This window comes from Platalea leucorodia (genome assembly GCF_965183815.1).
Source record: "Platalea leucorodia genome assembly, chromosome: 1".
NCBI lineage: Eukaryota > Metazoa > Chordata > Aves > Pelecaniformes > Threskiornithidae > Platalea > Platalea leucorodia.
Genome location: NC_138823.1, coordinates 56,845,609 through 56,865,027, shown reverse-complemented (window position 1 = coordinate 56,865,027; position 19,419 = coordinate 56,845,609). Strand labels below are relative to the sequence as shown.

The window sequence follows — 19,419 nt, the reverse complement described above, 5'->3', positions numbered from 1 at the left end:
GTTCCGCGGCTTGGAGGGGGGAACCGGCTCGGTGCTGCCAACCGCGCCTGAACGCTGCGCCCCGGAGCGGGCGTGTGCGCGGGGAGGTGTTGGGCAAATACGTGCGGTCGTGAGGGGAAACGAGCGGTGGGGGACGGCGGCCGGGACGGACGCCTCGTCCCGCACACCCTGTGCTGGGCTGGGTAAGGGGAGGTGGGCTGCCTCGGTTGCGAACGATCTGAATCCCATCTACCTTTTTTTTTTGTGTGTGTTTGTTTGGTTTTTGTTTGTTTGTTTGTTTTTTAGTTTGACTTACTACGTGCAGAAAACATTTAAAAGGAGTAACTCCATTTTCACCCAATCCTAGTAATACATACCCGCTTTTGATTAAAACAGTCCACCTCGGGCTGATCGTGGGGCTGCACCCCACACATCAAAAAGTTATGCTAAATACTACGTTGCAGCTCATGTTAGGACCAGTCCACCAAAATCAATGAGGGGGGGGGGGGGGGTTCGTAACCACTCTGCTCTGCTCTCGGTAGCCAAAGTCCTAGAATTTATGGAGAAGACTTGCATGCTATAACCCCGGGAAAGCAGAAGAGCGTTACCTGTCAAGTACTTCAAGTCATAGCCTCTGTTCTGCTTACAGTTTTATTTTCATTTTTTCCCTAATTTATCAGGTAGAATTGCTAAAGGGAAACGAAGAAAATCTTGATTAGTCATCGTGAGATTACTGCCACGTCATTAGGAGCTTCCTGGCAATAAACTGTTGTGGCGTTCATTATGTCACTAATTAGTTCCACATTGGGTCCTGCACTCACAGTGATAGGCTGGAAGAAGACGTTTGCACTCTTCCAGAACTCCTGAATCCTAGGCCAAGGAAATGCTTGGAACAAAGCAGTTGCTATCCCCAAGGAGGAAAACACAAAAGCATTTCGAGTGGAGTATCACAGCCTGTCAGGAGAGAGACTACCAAAAGAGAGATATCAAAGGAGAGGCTCATCAGACAGATGCTTGTGGTTTAATTAAGCTTTTTTTTTTTTTTTTTTTTTAGGAGAATTTAGCAAAGAGAAACAAAGCACAGCAGGTTTTCAGACAACCAATACACAATATTGCTAGGAGTCTGTCTGCTCATTGTTTTTCCACAAGAATGCATTATACAATGAAGTCTTTAATAAGCAAATGGAATATACTTACTAACATAGAACAATTACAGTTTGCACTCATAGCACAGCTAATTTAAAGCAGCCCAACATTTCAGCCAGCAATTAATTCTACAAATCGACAGAAGATATGAATTTTTAAGGTTTTACACCATCTCACTCCATCCTTTCTTTCAATTTTAAGTCTGAGTTAAATGTCGCTCCTTTAACTAACACCAGACTTTTCCGCTGGTGAGGGACTGAGATTCACAGACAGTGTTATGGTTCAGGATCACCTTTCCATAAATTCTTCGTTTTTTTGTCGCATCTTTAAACATTTCCATGTCTTTGATGTATCCCATTGGTCATCTATCCCTTTTCGTTGGTCCAGATTTTGTAATTCTCGAAGTTTGGGAATTTTTGCTTATTGTACACATGAAACATTATACCAGCTGAATTAATTTCAGCAAGAAACACTTGAATTACATTGGATTCTAATCAAATGTACATTAGACTGTGGATTACAGAAAGCGATTGGTAAGTGGCACACTGCTCAAAGCTGTTCGGTGTCACAAGCACTGCTTGAGAGCTTGTCTATAAGTGCGCTCAGATTAAGCTGCACTGATGTAATGAGAGCATCCGTAGAGCAGACTAACGCACTTTACTATACATGCATTGACTCTGCAGCTTTAACCGAGGCACCTTAACTTTCCAAAGCCTCTCAATCCAGGCATGCACTAGAGTACAACAAATAAAGTTCCAGTTTGGGAGAGCACTTGCTTAAGCCCGTCCATTTCTGAGACAGTAATACATCCCACTGACTTCAAAGGCGTGTAAGTACGTGCCTAATTGCTGCCTTGACTCAGTACCACCGTAATACAAAACAGTGCCTGAGAAATCTGCCCAGGAAAGCAAGTCAGATTCCCATCTTTCTCCTTATCTGGGGAAACTACTTCTCAAATACACAGTGGTGAAACAGGAGCCCTCACTAAAAAAGGTTGAAGCCCAGATGTCAAAAGCTTATTTCTGAAGATAGCAAATAACTAATTAGCTGCTTACAAACAAGCAAATTGTTTAAAAAGGTAGCACGAAGGTGACCCGGTGGCAGCTGTTCAGGCTGAAACAGCAGGAGAGACAGTGCTAAGAAAGAGGAATTTTACTTGCACAGGCAAAAAGTCTGAAGAGCCAAACAAAAAAAAAGAACAACCAGAGGAAAAAATAACCCATTGTACTTGTTTAAACAAAGAGTCTAGAAACAAACAAAAAAAAAAAAGGAAAAAATGTTCCCCAAAATTAGGGAGATAAGAAGAGAAAAAAAAAACAATACAAACAGACATGTGCTCCACTATTAAAAAAAGCTAATGACGTTCATTCTTCCAGGAACTGGCATAATCCATGTGTTTGTCTGCATGCAAGACGCTGTGGTCAGGAAAACATTTTTGAGGAATTGGTCATGTTGCAATGTTTTCAAAGGGCTGGTTAAAAGCAAAGGAAAACAAGTCTTTCCATCCTCAAGGTTTTCTTTTTTTCCCTTTTGTAGCATCTTATTCAATGAATAATTATAAGTTTCGAAGCAATGATTTACCTCACTTCTTTCTACCCAACTGTATTTTGCTTTTGGGAAATACAAAGCCAAGCGGCTTTGTTTTTTAGCAGCCTCCCCTTAGAGTTTCAGGTAAGCTGTTCTCTCCTCAGAAATCTTTTCCTTCAGTTTGCAGAAACTGGAGGAGCCAGACCATCCTTTAGTTTATTCTAATTTTATAGCAGTGCAATTGCACTGATCTCAAATTAATTACTGCTTAGTGTGAGAGATGTAGGTCCTCAGAGCTGGGCTTAAGCCAGCAAGATGCGATCTGGCTCAAGGTGTTTCTGAGTGTGATAATTGGTAAGTTTGTTCAGGCCTGTCTCCGTCTGGAAATTCAAGGTAGTACTAGTTGCCTTGGGAGGGCAGGATTGATTCATCCTTGAATTTGTGGGGTTTTGTTTTTGGTTTTTTTTTGCTTAGACAGCTAAAGCAGGACTATCCTGTCACTCACCCTCGTTTTTTCAGTATACCACCACCGATTTCATGTGAAGAGACCCATGAAGGAGAGGAAGGAAGGTAGCCTCCTGCTTAGAGGCACAAGACGAGGAGTCAGGGTGACTGGGTTATTCTCCTGCCTGCAGCCTTGCCTTGCTGTGAGACGTGGGGCTGGGCACCTAACAGCGCTCTGCCCCGGGGTGCAGTCCTCCCGCAGCCTGGGGCAATGGTAGCTGGGGCTGCTGCTGCCCTCCTCTTTGCCCTTACCCACATATGCCTGCCCCTCTGTGGCTCGTGCTGGTAGAAAACTTGTCCTACGTTTGAAAGTTTTCTACAACTCAGTCCATTTCTCTCTAGAAGTGGTGTAGTGGTATTTATCTAGCCTGGGTTGGTAGGAAACTGGATGCTTGTGAGGTGCTGGCAATGTCCCCAGGCTTATGAAGGCATCTGCCTTCCTCCTCCTCCTTTCTCTCTCCGGTGACTGACCTACGCAGAGAAAGATCCCTCCAAGACCCTGATGTGTACCCAGCTCCCGAGACTGCTGTTGTCTGTCCCGAGCACCTGATGAGTTACTTCCTTTCTCCCACTGTTGCTTTCCTTCTCTATTTCTTGGCAAGCATCTTCCTCACACAAAAATGTTATCCCTCCTCTTCACTGGCGAATTCAATCCAGGCCCTCCTACTATGGGCTGCCATCCCAGCTCTTATTCCCAAGGCACAGAGCAGGAGGCAAGTTAACTCCACGCTGCCCGGGGAGAAATGCCTCTGCGTCCCATGGATGACATGAATGTGCAGTACAGTAATGACTGCCACCACAGAAATTTCGCCGGTGCCTGCCCAAGAAACTGCCAAAATCTCTCAAAAGGAAAGCAGCTGCTGCTGAGCAAGCAGTTCTTTGAGCAGGAGGAGCAGCTTCCAGCTCAGACCCTAGATCCCATGCAAAATCCAGTGGTTACAAAATGGCTAAAAGTCTGAAAGATGCTATTTTTTGTTTGTTTGTTTGTTTGTTTACTTAGAAGGCTCCGGGGAGACATTACAGCAGCCTTCCAGTACTTAAAGGGGGCCTACAGGAAAGATGGAGAGGGACTCTTTATCAGGGAGAGTAGCGATAGGATGAGGGGTAACCGTTTTAAACTGAAAGAGGATAGATTTAGATTAGATATTAGGAAGAAATTCTTTACCGTGAGGGTGGTGAGACAGTGGAACAGGTTGCCTGAAGAAGTTGTGGATGCCCCCTCCCTGGAAGTGTTCAAGGCCAGGTTGGATGGGGCTTTGAGCAACCTGATGTAATGGAAGGTGTCTCTGCCCATGGGGGGTTGGACTAGATGATCTTTAAGGTCCCTTCCAACCCAAACCATTCTGTGATTCTATGATTGATTCTATGATTAATCGCCACAAAGGTTAGAAAAGGGCTGCCCTGGGAAGGCATCATGAGACTCCCGAGACATGAAAACTAGAGAAGTACAGGAATGACCTGGTGGAGATTGAGGGCCTGGTTCCAATTGCAGTCATATAGGTCTTAAGCCACTGCAATTTTTTAACTTCAGTAGGGTTATTCCACTTCATTTCACATGCAAAAAGTGAATTAGGCCCTCCATAGCTCACTGGTTCCAGCATTAATGCCAGGAGAATCTGCAGCTGCCTGTTACTTCATTTTATTGTAGTGTTGCTTCATGTTTTAACATCTCTTGTTTGTGGCATTTATATGGTTCAGTCGCTCCCTCCTGAAGAGAAAATCCGCTGGAAAAGGTTAGAGGCGAGTAAACCTCTGCAAGATCCTACTTGCAGCTTCACTGCCAAGTACTTTGAAAAGCAGCATTATTGCTGTTGAAAAAAACCTGGGGGTTGTTTGTATAAAGCTTACCAGAATGCTTCTTGATAGACCTTGAAATAGATGCACTGTTCCTAAAGTGCTTGGAAAAGATTTTTGGCAGTATAAATCTACATTTGTCAAGAGGGTCAAATTCCCTCTGCTGGTTCGTGGTTAATCCCCAGGGCAATCTCCTATCGCAGGAGAATGCTAGTGAAAAGTAATGCAAGTTTTCTCATTCTTTGCAAGTGATGTGCCATAGCCCCAAGCTGGTGACAGCACTACATTTCTCCACTGAGGCTGCTCGATGGGGAAAGAATCAAAAATGCTCTTTTCTTATACCTAAAAAACAGAAGCCGAGGTACAACTTGAGAACACTACAAATACTATAGGCAAATAAGCACAAAGAAAGGACAAGAACTAGCTAAAGCAAAATATTAAATTACATTAAAAATTAAATTAAATTTAAAAAATTAATTAAAAAATAGGCATAAATTAGCCTTAGATGGATTTGAACTGGAAGTTAGGAGTAGGGCTTTCCAAGGCTTTGGAAAATTTCTCTAATAGTAGCTGTCAGAACAACAAATGAAAAGCAAACTAATTTAAAGGTAAAGTGCAATATATGTAAAAAGAAATTTCTGAGATGACCTGAAATAACACAAGTCAAGACTCAGTGATCCAATAGGTTATTTGTCTATATCACTAAGTAAATTTGCCAGTCAACACCAACTGTTGAGGTTGGACATCAGGCCTGATGTGTCACAAATGAATCAAGTTAGAGCTCTTTCTACTGAGATGATTGAAATCACCAATGTATTTTATTTAGTCCAGCAAAACCCATCCAGCTGCTTCAGCCTGGATATTACTTTCAGCCTGGATATTATTTACACAGGATGAATTCACACAATCAGTTTCTGATGAAAGCTCCATATCTTACTATCCTTTTCCATATGAACCTTATGAAAATACTTATGACAGCCCCCGATGCTGGATGAGTCCTTTCTCATGTTACATTCCATACAAAAATATCACAGAATCATAGAATCGTTTAGGTTGGAAAAGACCTTTAAAATCAAGTCCAAACATTAACCTAGCACTGCCAACTCCACCACTAAACCATGTCCCTAAGCACCACATCTACACGTCTTTTAAATACCTCCAGGGATGGGGACTCAACCACTTCCCTGGGCAGCCTGTTCCAATGCTTGACAACCATTTTGGTGAAGAAATTTTTCCTGATATCCAACCTAAACCTCCCCTGGCGCAGCTTGAGGCCATTTCCTCTTGTCCCATCGCTTGCTAATTGCCTGAGCATGGACGTGTTTGCAACGTAAAGAGCAATCCAAACAAAATGTTGTGATTTCATGTACCGAGGTGCAGTTCAAAACAGGGGGCTCACTGACTGTGGGCACTCAGGGCTGCAATTCAGTAGTGTCCGTAGCTATTGTAACATGTTTCGTTTTGCAGGTCCTTTCCTCAGGCTGCCAGTTTTGAGCGCAGTTTGAAAAGACAGCGTGATGATTATTATAAGTGACTCCACGGTGGTGACATGAAGTGTCTCAGTTTGCTTTCTGTGGTGCCGACATTGGTTTGCTCCATTCTTTTCATGCTTCTGGTATAGCCGATGCCTGCTAGTTGCTGCCTGAAAAGCAGCTGCACCCGCCTAGATGTTGTCTGATTGGAGCGATAATCAGAGAGAGATATCTCTACTTCTGGCACAAAGCCTTTCCAAATGCACGGAGACTTTGCAGCAGGACAGTGATACCTTTTTGCCTTCCAGCTCACTGCAAGAACAGCCCAGTGAGAGTCTCATTATAAATTACAACTGGATTTACTGAATAGTAATGCTGTTTCCTTCTAGCAGTATATTCCACAGTACACTATTCTCGTACAGAATAGCATAGTATCTAGTGATTTACTTTGCCCAGTTTACCACCATTAGCTTTGTATGGGGTGAAGGAGCCTGTGTTTACTACCAAATGAAAGGAGGGCATCCACAATTCTCCTTTTAATTAAGCTTAGCCTTGTAAGCTATGAAAAGAGTATTATATTAAAGCCAACGTTTTATTTTCAAGCAAGCAGGCTCCTATTGTGCATATTGCCAAGGAGAGATAACAGGGCTCTTATACTGTCAGAAATTTGTCCTGCCAAGTGGGCATCAGGTTTTTTCTAAAACATGCCCAGTGTATGTGTGCTGCCAGCCAGAGAAGGTTTGAACTTCACATTGATTTTTCTCATTAAATCCTCAGGCAGTCAACGCACATTGATAGGTGCTTCCTCTGGTTACAGAAGACCCAAACAGGGATCTTCCAAACAACCCTCAAATGAAAATTTGCAAATGAAAATGCATCTATCCTCCCTGGCTTTACAATAGTTTAGGTGGTGAGTAGGGTGTCTGTAGCCAGCTTGTGGTTATCTTTTTTCTGCATCAGTGGAACTGGGTATTTGTTCTAAACAATCATGAGGCAACTGAAAAGGAGAAATTAAAATTCAATTGTAAGCCAGGTGGTGACTGAGGAGATTTATCTTATGGACTAAAGTTGATTAATTTGTTTAGATTTAACAGTGAGAGGGTTCTTTGCAGTCCAAGCAGTAAATAGGAAAACAATCTGAGAAAGAAATCTCAGAGGGAGAAAAATCCGATCAAGAAATTCTCATCAATCCAAAAAATCTCCTACAGCATGAAAGATAAGAGTTCCTAACTTTTTTTTTTTTTTCCCTGTTTCTGCTATGAATAAAATTTTTGTTTGTTTGAATGAGTTTATGTCTGAGTTTGGGAGTGTGACCTCTCCTCTTCCCACTGCCAGTCTAAACAGTCCTGAAATGTGGAGGATGTTTGATGTAAACTCCAAATCCCCTTTTGGGTCTATGCCCTTTATGAGGACAAATTAACCCTTAAAGAAACCTGCAGTTTTGCAAAGTTTTGACCACACAAGAGATAATTATTGCTGTTATGATGGCTGTATTTTTCTTTTCAGGACAAGTCCTTGTCCTTATTTATTCTAATTTCCATATACATCAGTGGTAGTACTGCCTGTTTATGGACTTCAGAATTTATCTCCAACACAGATAATCCGAGTTTGTTCAAACCTAAAAATAAAGGAGAAGTCTGTATGTTTTGTTTTGTAGGTTTTTGAATATTTAAAATATTTTACATATTTTTACATATAATACATAAAATATCTTACAAGGGGGAAAAGAATGCACTACTTGATCAATAGCTTTATTTTTCTAATGAGGAGTAATAATGTAGTTATCCCTTCAAATAAGCAAAAACTTGTCAGGGCCTTGAGTGCACCAATAGATGCTGATTACCCTGACATAACTAACAGCTAAGAGACTATCTTGAAGAGCAGAAATTGGAAATACACAAAATGCAGCGTATTTTATCAGTCCAGATTTTTCACTCTCCCCTTCAATTATTTTTTGTAGTTTCTTTAAAGATGATTGAACGGTGATGGGTACGTCAGGTCCAAAGATCCTGCAGTACACTAGGAGGCTCTAAATGTTATTTTTTAGGGCTAGTTAAATGCCAGGCAAAGTTCTGTACTAAGCCTGCATTCTAAGGGTATGCAGACATACCTTCACCAAGTAGCAGGTAGATCAGGAAACCACATCTCTCACCTTCACAGTTAGAAAAGCTTTAAAAACTGATGAGAATAAAAATAATAGAGCAATAATTGGAAAGGTCAGTTGTGAAGGTAAGAGTTTAAAGAGAACTGGCACTAGTTATCTGCAGTAATGGAGTCAGCAAAGTGAAGATCTATCTGCAGGACAACCTTAAGGAGAAGCTACCACAGTCATAGTCTTTCTAATGATATCAGGAGGGTGATAAAAAGGATTAGGAAATAATTAAATCTGACACTCTGACAGAGATAAAATATCATTCAGTCAAAACCCAGAGTCAAAAGTCTCATTTTGGTGTTAGGACATATTAAAAAAAAAAAAAAACAACCTCTTGGTTGAACTCTTTAACTCTTGGTTGAAGTTAAATTCTTCCCGTAGGAGAGGTGGCTGGAATGGAGGTGTGGTCCCCAGCCCCCTGGTCCAGGCGTTCATGTAGTCATTAGCAAAGGGAGGAGCTTAGCCCGTGAACAATTTGGACTTTATTCGAGCTACTGCCATCCACTGAACTTCTGGGCATGTGTCTTGACTGTAATCCCTCTTCCAAAAAAGCTCAGATGAACTGCACCTCGGCGGGGCTATCCCCTTTGGCCCCTACATAGAGAATGGGAGCACTTGGGCATCTGGGTGACCTAGGTCGCAGCGCTTGCTTGTGGCTGCAGAACAAACAGCAACCTGGAAAGTAAGGAAATCAGAGCTCTGGAAATAACAGAGGATTTGGGGAGCTGCGTCCCAAATGATTTGCACAGAGGATGGGGAAAAACTGAACGCCTGGCTGGCTTTATCCTGCAGGAAGGGGAGGTAAAGGACACTGTGTGAGTTCAGAGATTTCTATCCAAATGCAGAGCTGTCTGTGTGTGTTATCCCATAGCAAGAGCAAGTTCGTAACATCTTATATATTCCAACACAGGATTGAGTCATAAGCATCCCTTTGAGGGGACACCTATTCTACACCGATTCTTGGACTGGTCGCTTAAAAAATAAGCTCAAACTGAGGGCCGGTTGGTTTGTTTATCTAGCCCAAGGGAAGAAGTAAAATAGGCAAGTAATCAGGCTCAATGTACGTATGCTGTGTTAGTGGCATCTAAGGAGCTAAATGTGGAAGAAAAAAGGATGCAGAGATTTTTGAGGATAAGAACACAGAAAGCCTATCTTAAAGCAAGACAGGCTGCTCCCAGCTCTATCTTTGTGAAAGCTCTATCTCTGGATCAAAGAAACAAAATTGCTCCAACAGCTTGTTTTTTCAAGATAAGCCAAATTTTCACTCCCTCTCCTCTGACTTGCGCTGGCATGCTGTACGCTGCATGCTTTTCTGTTTGCTAACCAAAAGGTATCATGAGATAATCAATGGATATAAACTAGAGCTTTCCAAGAGAAAGAACTTTTCCTTTATTCTCAAGTTCCTAAAATCCTGAAGTTTTGTTCCCTGACAATTTTGGGAACTGTACAGTTTAACTTAATGGGTAAGTGAAGGACACCACAGCAAGCACAGCCTTCTATTTCATCTATTTCTCGCTGAGGCAAATTACAAACTAAAATCTTCCCTGTATATTTAATCTAATTTAAATCTTAAAGTACATTTGAGTGAAAGGATGTAATATATTATTTAAAGCTGATCCATTAACCTATGGGTTAATAGCATTCATACCCTTAAAAAAACACAGTTGATGATAGAAATTTTGGGAACTAAACAGCATCTGTGGAATATTAATTCTCTATACACAGGTCTTGGAAAAACAGCAGACTGCCTTTCAAAGTCAAAGGTAGAAAGCCCTCTGAAAACATTATATCTTCACTGTTTCCTACGCTGAATCCTTTCCAGCACTAGGGTCAGAGCTAGAGTCTTTCTTTTAGCTCCTGTTAGCAGGAGAGTTCACCTTGTCCCATTCTGCCCCTGTTTTGTGGGAACCTGAGTCTTCCAAGCTCCCTCTCCTCCATAAAACTCCTACTTACGAGACAGGGTATCCACAACCTTCCTTTTGCTAATTTTCCTTTTATTCCAGTAAGCTGTCCTATCTCACAAATGCCTGGATTTTGCCAAGGAAGCAGTTAGGACCACTGTAATAACATCATTTAGCCACTGAACCGTACTGAGGCATTGAAAAATGGCACTGGTACTGTTAAAGCAACGAGAAAGCCTGTCTCCTCTGGCTCCCTGACATATGGCGCATGTACATTGCGTGGTACGGCACGTGTCATGCTATCCTCTGGGCATGCACAAGAGCAGAGGTGCTCTGCTCAGCAGGCCACGACATCCCTTCACCCTGCGGGGCTGGGGGAAAGCATGGCTGGGCTTCCAAGGTGGTTATGCCCTCCGAGCGCATCAAAGTGGAGAAAGCAGGGATAAGGGCAGACTAGTCTGTTCCTACTGTTTAGCAAGCAGTATAAAAAAAGAGAGACATAACTCTTGAGCAGGAGCCAAAGAGAAATTAAACATAATATATTTAAACAGATGTTTTATAAATGTAACAGCTTGCTTTTTAATAATTGAGCTCAGAACAACATTATCACTCATACCAGTATGACCCCTCTAAGTAGGACCCAGTTTCGCAGTGTTAGAGCTCCTTGTTCTCAGTACGAGTGGCTCCTTAGTCTCAGAAACAAAATCAACGTTGTGGTTTTGCAAATGCTGCCTAGAAAGAGATGCAAACAGGAAGAGTGCAGAGAGAGTGAGGTATATGCATGCAAATGTACAATCACAACGAACCCTGCTCAGCAGGCTTATGGATGCTCAATTAATAGCGAAATTGTATTTAAATAAAAATGTTGCCGCCACCCTGTTAGAGAACAGATGGAATTTTCTTCTATGTTGGAACTGCAGACAGTGTCCCTTTAAATCAATGTTATTTTTATTAATTTTATTCGTTTTCCTGCCCTTTGCTCCCAACAAGTCTGACGGTAGTCTCATTGCCAATGGAATATCTGAGGGTGAACGATGCAGCTTTCTCGTTTTACTTTGATATTTTCACTGGGGTTCACTGGAATAAATGACACTTGGAAATATACTGAGGTTCTCATGGGCTAAATCCATCTTTATTCAGAAAGATTTCCTGTATGCTGTGCTTGACAAACATATTCCACTAAATCATTACTTTGATTCCACCCACATTCCAATACCACTGTGCATACTTCGTCTGACTTTCTTTATGAATCACCCAATAAAACACACCCAGTTCAAGATATTATTGGCAATGCTACAGTCTACATACATTAAATCTCATTTTAAACAAAAACCTTTGAACCTGAAATGTTGCCAGTGCTCGAATCCAAGAAGTCGAAATGCAGTAATGTAAAGCCCCTTAATATACCTGACACCCTTTAACTGTTCCCATAGTTAAAGAATATTACAGCTTACATTTGTGCCACAACCAGGCACCCAGTGGTTGAAGCCCTATATGATGAAAAAAAAAAAAAAAAAAGGTGATTTACATATCAAGTGAGCAAAGTTGATTTGTAAATTATTGAGACAATGAGCCCAGCCAGGAGTTGCTTTAGGACTGTAATTGCCCTTTCACCTCTTAGGTAATCTAATTAACAAAGGAACTATTCTTTGACCAGACAGTTCTTTAAACTTTTGATACTTGCTACTACAAACCATCTAGCCCTGTATATTTTCAGATTTCACAACTCATACTGTATCACCATCTTCCTCAGGGATTATACATGGGTTTTTATGTTTATTTGTATCCCCTCTAGTTTTGTGTACATTTATTTCAGATAAAACACTTCGTTCTTTGGATTCCCTCCCAGTTCAATAGCTGAAAAGCTCTGTGTAGAAAACGGCACATGTCGAGAACCATCATTCAGTTGTCCTCCTTATTTTAGGTAGCTTTTTGGTGGTTGTTTCCTCTGTTACACAATCCTTGCTCATAGTCTGTAGATCATATTCCAACGCTGTAAATAAGATAGACATTGAGTCTTTTAGAATATTCTCAGCCTCCACTTTTAGAGGAATGACAATTTTTATTTCAATTATTTCTTCAGTGAATGGACCTCTGCTATATTTTGCATATATTTGACTGATTTCCAAATGTCATGCCACTGTCTGTCCATACGTCTGTCTGGGCTCAGTGCCACATGAACTGTAATTACACAGTTGCTGATGGAGTTGGAGCACGAGCAGAACGAGTCCACATCTGCCCTCAAAAGACTGTACAAATACACACATGTGAAGACTGACTCCTCCAAAGATCTAAAATACACGTGTGTAACTGACCCCAAAATTCAGTGTGCTTCCTACAAGAGCCAGGGTTATCTAAACAAAGAGTTCTTAGGATGTAACCCCATGACTTCTCCACCCCTTGCATTTTTTAGGACTGACAGGTCCTAGCGATCACACAGACCAGGATAACAAGCCATGTCCCAAAGCAATCATTCTCCTGACACGCATCCCACTGGCACCTACTATCCTTCAGATCAGCAAAAAAGGAGCTTAGCGGCCTGCACAGGCATGTCCCCAATTCTCCCTGACTAAATGGATTACACTGTTGATGGCTGAATAGGGTGGCCAAGAAGACTTCCAGCCAGCTAGTATTCACAAGCATTGTGGAACAGTGTCACTCTTGAATCTGACCTAAGCCCAGTTCAAATCTGAAAAAAGGTCTGCAGACAGGTTGCCAGGCTCCACTTCTGCCAGGATTTGGGTTTTGTTTCTATTTTACTTTGGAAAAATGCAATGTGAGGATAAGAAAACAGTAAGAAGGTTCCAAGCCTGTCGACAGAAACAGAATTAAAAGTGCTGTACACAGCAGCTTGCTGAGAGGAGTTTGGGATGGAGGAGCAAGGGGGTGGGGAGAGCTGGTGCTGTAGTAAGAAGAGAAAGGATCATAGGAAGGAACCAGCTGGAAGGATGTGAAACTGATGTTGGAGGACAACCGCCAAAAGGAAAAGCAGGTTTGCTGGTAGTGGTCATTCAGTCCCATTTATCCCTCTGAGATGTGTTCTTGGATCTGAATAACTCATCTCTGATCCAGGAGAAGAGTGTGAGCTGACGGTATGTGCCAATATCTAAGCAGACCTAGAGAGATGCAAATTTAAACTCAGTAGACCAGGAAATGAAGGAGCGAATAAATGCAAATATATTAATCTGAAAATCAGGTTAGGTATTGCCAGGTAGGGGCTGGTTGGGTGGGAAGGGAGACTGCGTGGGCTGAGGAAAGGCTGGAAAGCCCGGCTGACTGAAGGGCAAGTCTAACAGGGAGGCAGGGTCTGGCCTGGCATACAACTCAGAGCTGGCACATTAGGAACCGTGCATTAGATTGCTACCTGTCATATGCGTAATGGCATCAGATAGCGAAGAATAGCGCAGAAGATTTTTTTGGGTCTGTTTTATTTTATTCACTATTTTCCATCTCAGGCCTCAAGCAGTATCAGGCACATCACTGTGCTTCTTTTGTTCTCTGTTTCTTTACCTGTAAGATGAGATTAATGACATTTATTTCCTTTCAAAATGATTTGGAGATCTAGGATGAAGAGATGGGGGATATCAGCATCTACTACAATAGTATCCCAGCTGCACATATATGTGGTTGCTGTAATTTCTTGAAATAGCCAAAATTTGGATTTTTTTTTGAGCAGAGAGAAAATTCAACAGGCAATTCAGTGAAGAAAAGATTCAGTTTCTGGTTGCCCAGTCTTGTTTCCTTCCAGTATGTCGGTGAGACACAAACCCCTGAGAACCAGGAAATGCAGAGCTAAGGTGCATCGGTACAACCTGAACTCTGCCTTGTTTGATCAGTGATTCAGTCTTCCCGTAACATACATATGCATGACACATGATTCCTGAAGCAGAGCATCTCAGAGCTGTAGCACAGCTCTCTTAAAGGAAAACCTGTGTCCAGGCAAGTGCTACTAAACGAGGAATCCTGTACATACGCTGCACTCAAACACCGAGACCTACGTCTGTGAAACAGCCTTTGATACCTTAATTCCTTGTCCTCTTTCACAGTGAGCTTGAGCACCTACAGGATCAGATACAGACATGGACTTTCACTTGCCCACTGTAAAGACCACAGACCACCCTCACGCAGTGTCTATAGCCAAAGGAGCTGGGGATATCACCACTGGTAGTGGTCTTAATCACGAAATGAGGCATCAAGACTTGTCTCCCAATTTAGATGCCTCTCTTCCTTTTGCCCACACAGCTACCCTCTTCACGCCGTTGGTGCAACAGATTTGTTTGCAAATTAACGCCAAGAGCCATTGCAAGCTCCAGGGGCAGCCTTGATGTAGCTCAGGTGGGCATTTCCTAGTTTTCAGAGGTTTGAGCATCCACTTGAACTTGCCACGGAATTTGTTGCTGTCCTGGAATGACACGAGGAACCCACAAGGCAAACTTAACTTTGTATTAACCAAGCTCTTTGTCAGCAAATTTAGGTGTTAATTTATTCATGGTTGGCATACTAATGTGTTTATAATACTTCTGTGAGGCCTTCACTGGGAGCAGTGGCAGCTGGACTCTGACGCTAAGGTTCGCAGGTAGTCACCAGCTCAAGCTCTTACCCAGGAAACAGGGAAAATTAAATAAAACTGCGTGGTGCACAGTCAACAACTTTCACAACCACAGGAGATGTATAAAAAAACCCCTCCAGTATTTTTCTTGGAGAGGAAAAAAAGAACAGGAATAGGGAAGGGGAAGGGAAGGAGAGAAGGAAGGAAAAGGGAAAGGAGATGAAAGGAAAGGTTTTATGACGACCACTTCTTTTTAGCAGAAATGCTTTACTATATTTTCAAACACAAACTGACTGCGTCCCAGGCTTCAGCCATCAGGTTTTCATGTGTATCTACACATATTATAGGTACCCCTGTGCTTACGTGTGTATATGTAACAATCTGTATATTTAGTCATGGGCCAATTTTGGTTAAGCACTCTATAAAGAACAAAAAGATGGTCTAAAAAATAAGGAGTGTATAGTTTAACCATAAAGCACAACATATGCGTGCAGACAGAATCCTGGGGGTGGACAAGAAAACTGTGAGTCAGTATTATGCAAGAGGATAAGCAGTTGCCTTGGTGCACCAGCAGTCTAACCCCGATACATTTTTTGCTAGGCTTTACAGGAAAAGAGAGTTTTGCAAAGGAATCCGAAGGAGGTTAGCGAGATGGCTGCGCAGATATTTATGGGAAGCTCTTCCCACACACGAAGGGTAGCCTGGGAGAAATGCAAAGCTAGTTTATACGTGGACGTTGAAAGCTGGCCTTGTTGTCTGATCAGACTTGCTTCTTCACAGCAAATGAGAGAAAATAGATAATGATATGCTAGATAATAATAGAATAAGATAATATGGGAGAGTTCTTGGGGCTGCAGGGTTTTTGAGCCTCAGGTCCTTATACCTGGAGCGGTTTTGACTGAAGAAATGTCACTAATCCAACTACGGAATAACACGTTGCAAATATGTCTAGATGGATGTTGGGTATCTCGTGTCTGCCTTGGTCACGTGTAGGTTTGAAAGGATTTATGTAAATACTATAACGTCTTGCCGATTGCTATGGACTTTTTTGAGATACATCATGCAGACAGCGATACAGGTGTCTTTTATCACATGCAAAGCGTCTTGCCGAGGAGTCTTCCGTTTGTATCCTTCCACCCATAGCCTTGGCTTCCACCCTTTGTAGTGTGTTTGTCTGTGAGACAGAGCGCACAAACATGAGTTTATCTATTTCTTAAGTTTTTTACTTCCCAGTGCCTGTAAGGGTACTCGAAGTGACTGAGAGCTCCAGCACAAAATCTGCTAGAATGTTTTGGCAGGTGTTATATTGCTTGCTCTTTAACACGTCTCATCTAATAGAACGAGTCTGTTATGAAAATTTTCTTTCATAATTAGGTATATTATTTTAGAATTGCCGTTCATCACACTGTCTGAAAGAGTCAGCGTCTGTCCTACGCTTACAGGGTCTCTGTCTGCCTTGCTTGTGATCGGTGGCATGGAATCTTACCACCAACTCGACCTTTGGATCAGGCCCTTAAGGAGTCCCTGGGGATTTACTGAGGCTGAGAAGTTGAGAAATATGGTTACTTATTAATTAACTGGGATTTTGCATTGTGTGTTGGCATGAAGCCAAATAATTTTTTTTATTATTGTTATTTTTTCCCCTCCATGTGTGTGTCACTGTATGAGCCAAAGGTTTTGCCACAGAGTTTCTACTCACAGAGGAAGAGACCTTTCCTGATGGCTGCTAGTGATGGTGCTGGGATCAACTGCGCCTGAGGAACACAGTCTGATGTGCTACGGGTAACATGTAGCAAAAAAAATGGCAATTCCTGAAAAATTATAATTTGTCTTGCAAGGCTAAATCACACTGATCCTTGCTATCTGTGCTATTTAAACACCACACAGAGAGAAGGAACTAACCACCACTTAAGAAGATCGCATGCACATAGGAAGATCCAAAATTAATTTATATGAAGTTATGTTAAGTATGATCTCTGGCAATCATCATTTTACCTTGCTTTATTGCATAAATTGTACTTCCTCTCTTTAAACAAATATGTACACAGAAATAAAAAAAAAATCGAAAATACTCTAAAGTCCATTACATATGGGGCAATAACTAATTGACAATAATTAACACTATTAATACACTTTTAAAAGCAGTAATTCTGGTGCATTCCAAATTATAAACCCAGTTGTCATAGACATATCTCATTAAGTTCCATTTCTCATTCTCATGATAAGAATAATAATAATGGTCAAGGTAGCTTTGATGCTCTCAGACCACAGTAATCTATAGTTAGTATGCGTTAATGCCTCTTCGTAAAGAGTTGGAAAGAGGAACCAAACCCCTCGATTCTTTCAGTAAAACGAAGCACATCACATTTTAGGCTGTTGCTGTTGAATTCAGAGGTAGCAAAACTGGGCCTTGACTGTGGTGAAGGATGCAGAGGAGATGAGAGAAAACTTCCGGGAAATAACTTGCGGTATTAGAGATAATAAAAATGGGATCTTCAAGTACACTTTATTTTTCTGCTCTAGGTCTATTGCTATTACATCCATCATTGCCAGCAATTTGTAATGTCAAGTATTTCCCCTGAATCTCCTCTTAAATTACACTGGCAGAGAATGGCATGGTTCATATAACTTAGTCATGGTGAATTTACTCAATTTACTCAGATTTTGAGGTTATATATAATAATAAAAGCAAGTGTTGGATAATCAGTATCCAGTAGGCCCTAGTGACTCGTCTAAAGATTAACGGGTATGAAACAGGGCAGAGCTTGTTCTATAGGATTGTAAGGAAAGGGATGTATGCATTTTAAAAGAAGATTACACATTTTCAGCCACTATGGCAAAGAGAATGAACGACTGTAGAGATTTAAACCTTGTCCAGCTTCCAAAACAAAAACAACCGCATGATGTTAAAAAGCAGCTTACAAGACATGCTGTTGAACGTTCAGTTCAAAACAGAGCTACTGAAATTGCGTCCTTTTTTGAAAAACTGAGCAAAACCAACTTATTTTGCTTATCTGTGTATCAACAACTTCATCAGTTAGTACCGAGATAAAAGTAAGACTATGGAAGACTCAGATGAGGCTCCCAGGTAGCACCAGTACCAGCAATGGTGCTTTTCCTTTATCAAGTGCTCTGGGTATCAACTAATTAGAGCATTTGTTTGATCCAACACTTTTAGTCTTCCAATTTACAGTGGAAAAATCTATCAAAACAGTTAAAACGGCAACAACCATCAGCACTGACCATAAGGTACAGCCAACAAAAGCAGGGAATGAGGGACACCTTTGCGCACACGTCCAACTCAATTGCGTACTTTAAAAACCGAAGTCAGACGAGCGCGGCGGGGAACACGGCGTGTTTCTAGGCCGCGGGTTCCCAGCTGCTGACACGCCTCGGCAGCCCCCAGGAGAAGGGTGCTGGTGGGCGGCACGGCCACCCCTCAGGGGACCCTTCTCTCCAGGTGACCCCACAACGCCCGAAGCGGGGGCTTCTGCGGCCCCGCCGAGGCCCCTTTCCTCTGGAAGCGACCCGGGGCAGCCCGAGGGGAGGAGGACCTTCGCGGCGCGGCCGCCCTGCGGGGGCCCTTCTCGCCGGGCGACCCCACGCCACCCAAAACGGGGCCTTTCAGGGCAGGGCCGGCAGCGCGGTGGGGCCTCGCCTCGGCCCCGCTGCCCTCCCCGCCCCTCGGCGGGCGGCAGGAGGAGCCCGAGCCCCGAGATGGCGGCGGCGGGGGGGGGAAGCGAGGCCAGGTGAGCGGGCCGGGGCGTGCGGCCCTGCCCTGGAGGTCGCCCGCCTCGCCCCCCGCGGGCAGGGCCGGGCCGGGCCGGGCCGGGCGGCTCCGGGCGTGAGTCAGAGCGAGGGGCGGGGAGGCGCGGCCGCCTGTGCGAGCGAGCGCGGCTCCGCCGGGCGGAGGCGGGGGCAGCGTGTCCGGCCCAGACCCCTCCTCCCGCCTTCCTCCGCCCGCCCGCCCGCTCCCTCCTCCCTCCGCGACTCTCCCGGGGACGCGGGGAGACGCCGCCGGGCCCGGGGCCTGGACCGCGCGGGGCCTGCCCTCCTCCCGCCGCCCGCACCGCCGCCCCCCTTCGTCTCTCGGCCGCGGGTTAAATGTAGCCCGGCGCCCCGCGGGGGCTGCAGCAAGATGGCGGGTAGGTAGCGCCCCCCACCCCCTTTCCGCACACGCCGCCTCCCCGGTGAGGCGCCAGCCCTCCTCTTCCCCCCCTCCTCTCCCCCGCCCCGGCTTCGGAAGCGCTTCCCGCCGCTGTCCGGCTCGGAGCGCGGGGGGCTGCGGGGTGGGGCCGGGCCGGGCCGGGCCGAGCGCGGGACACCGGGGCGCAGCCTGCGGAGCCCGGTGGCGGCGGCGGCGCCGCGGGCGGGCCGGGTCACAGGTGGCGGGGG

General features: G+C 43.8%; 1 protein-coding gene across 3 annotated transcripts in view; it reads left to right on the top strand.

The window, feature by feature from the left end:
• The first annotated feature begins 19,001 nt into the window (after positions 1 to 19,001).
• PPP4R1 (protein phosphatase 4 regulatory subunit 1) overlaps positions 19,002 to 19,419 on the top strand; it is a 71,435-nt gene continuing 71,017 nt past the window's right edge. For all 3 annotated transcript variants that reach the window (XM_082319363.1, XM_082319364.1, XM_082319362.1), the window contains exon 1: positions 19,002 to 19,169. In XM_082319363.1, coding sequence (XP_082175489.1) covers positions 19,163 to 19,169 — 7 coding nt within the window. In that variant the 5' untranslated portion in view covers positions 19,002 to 19,162. The remainder of the gene's footprint in view (positions 19,170 to 19,419) is intronic.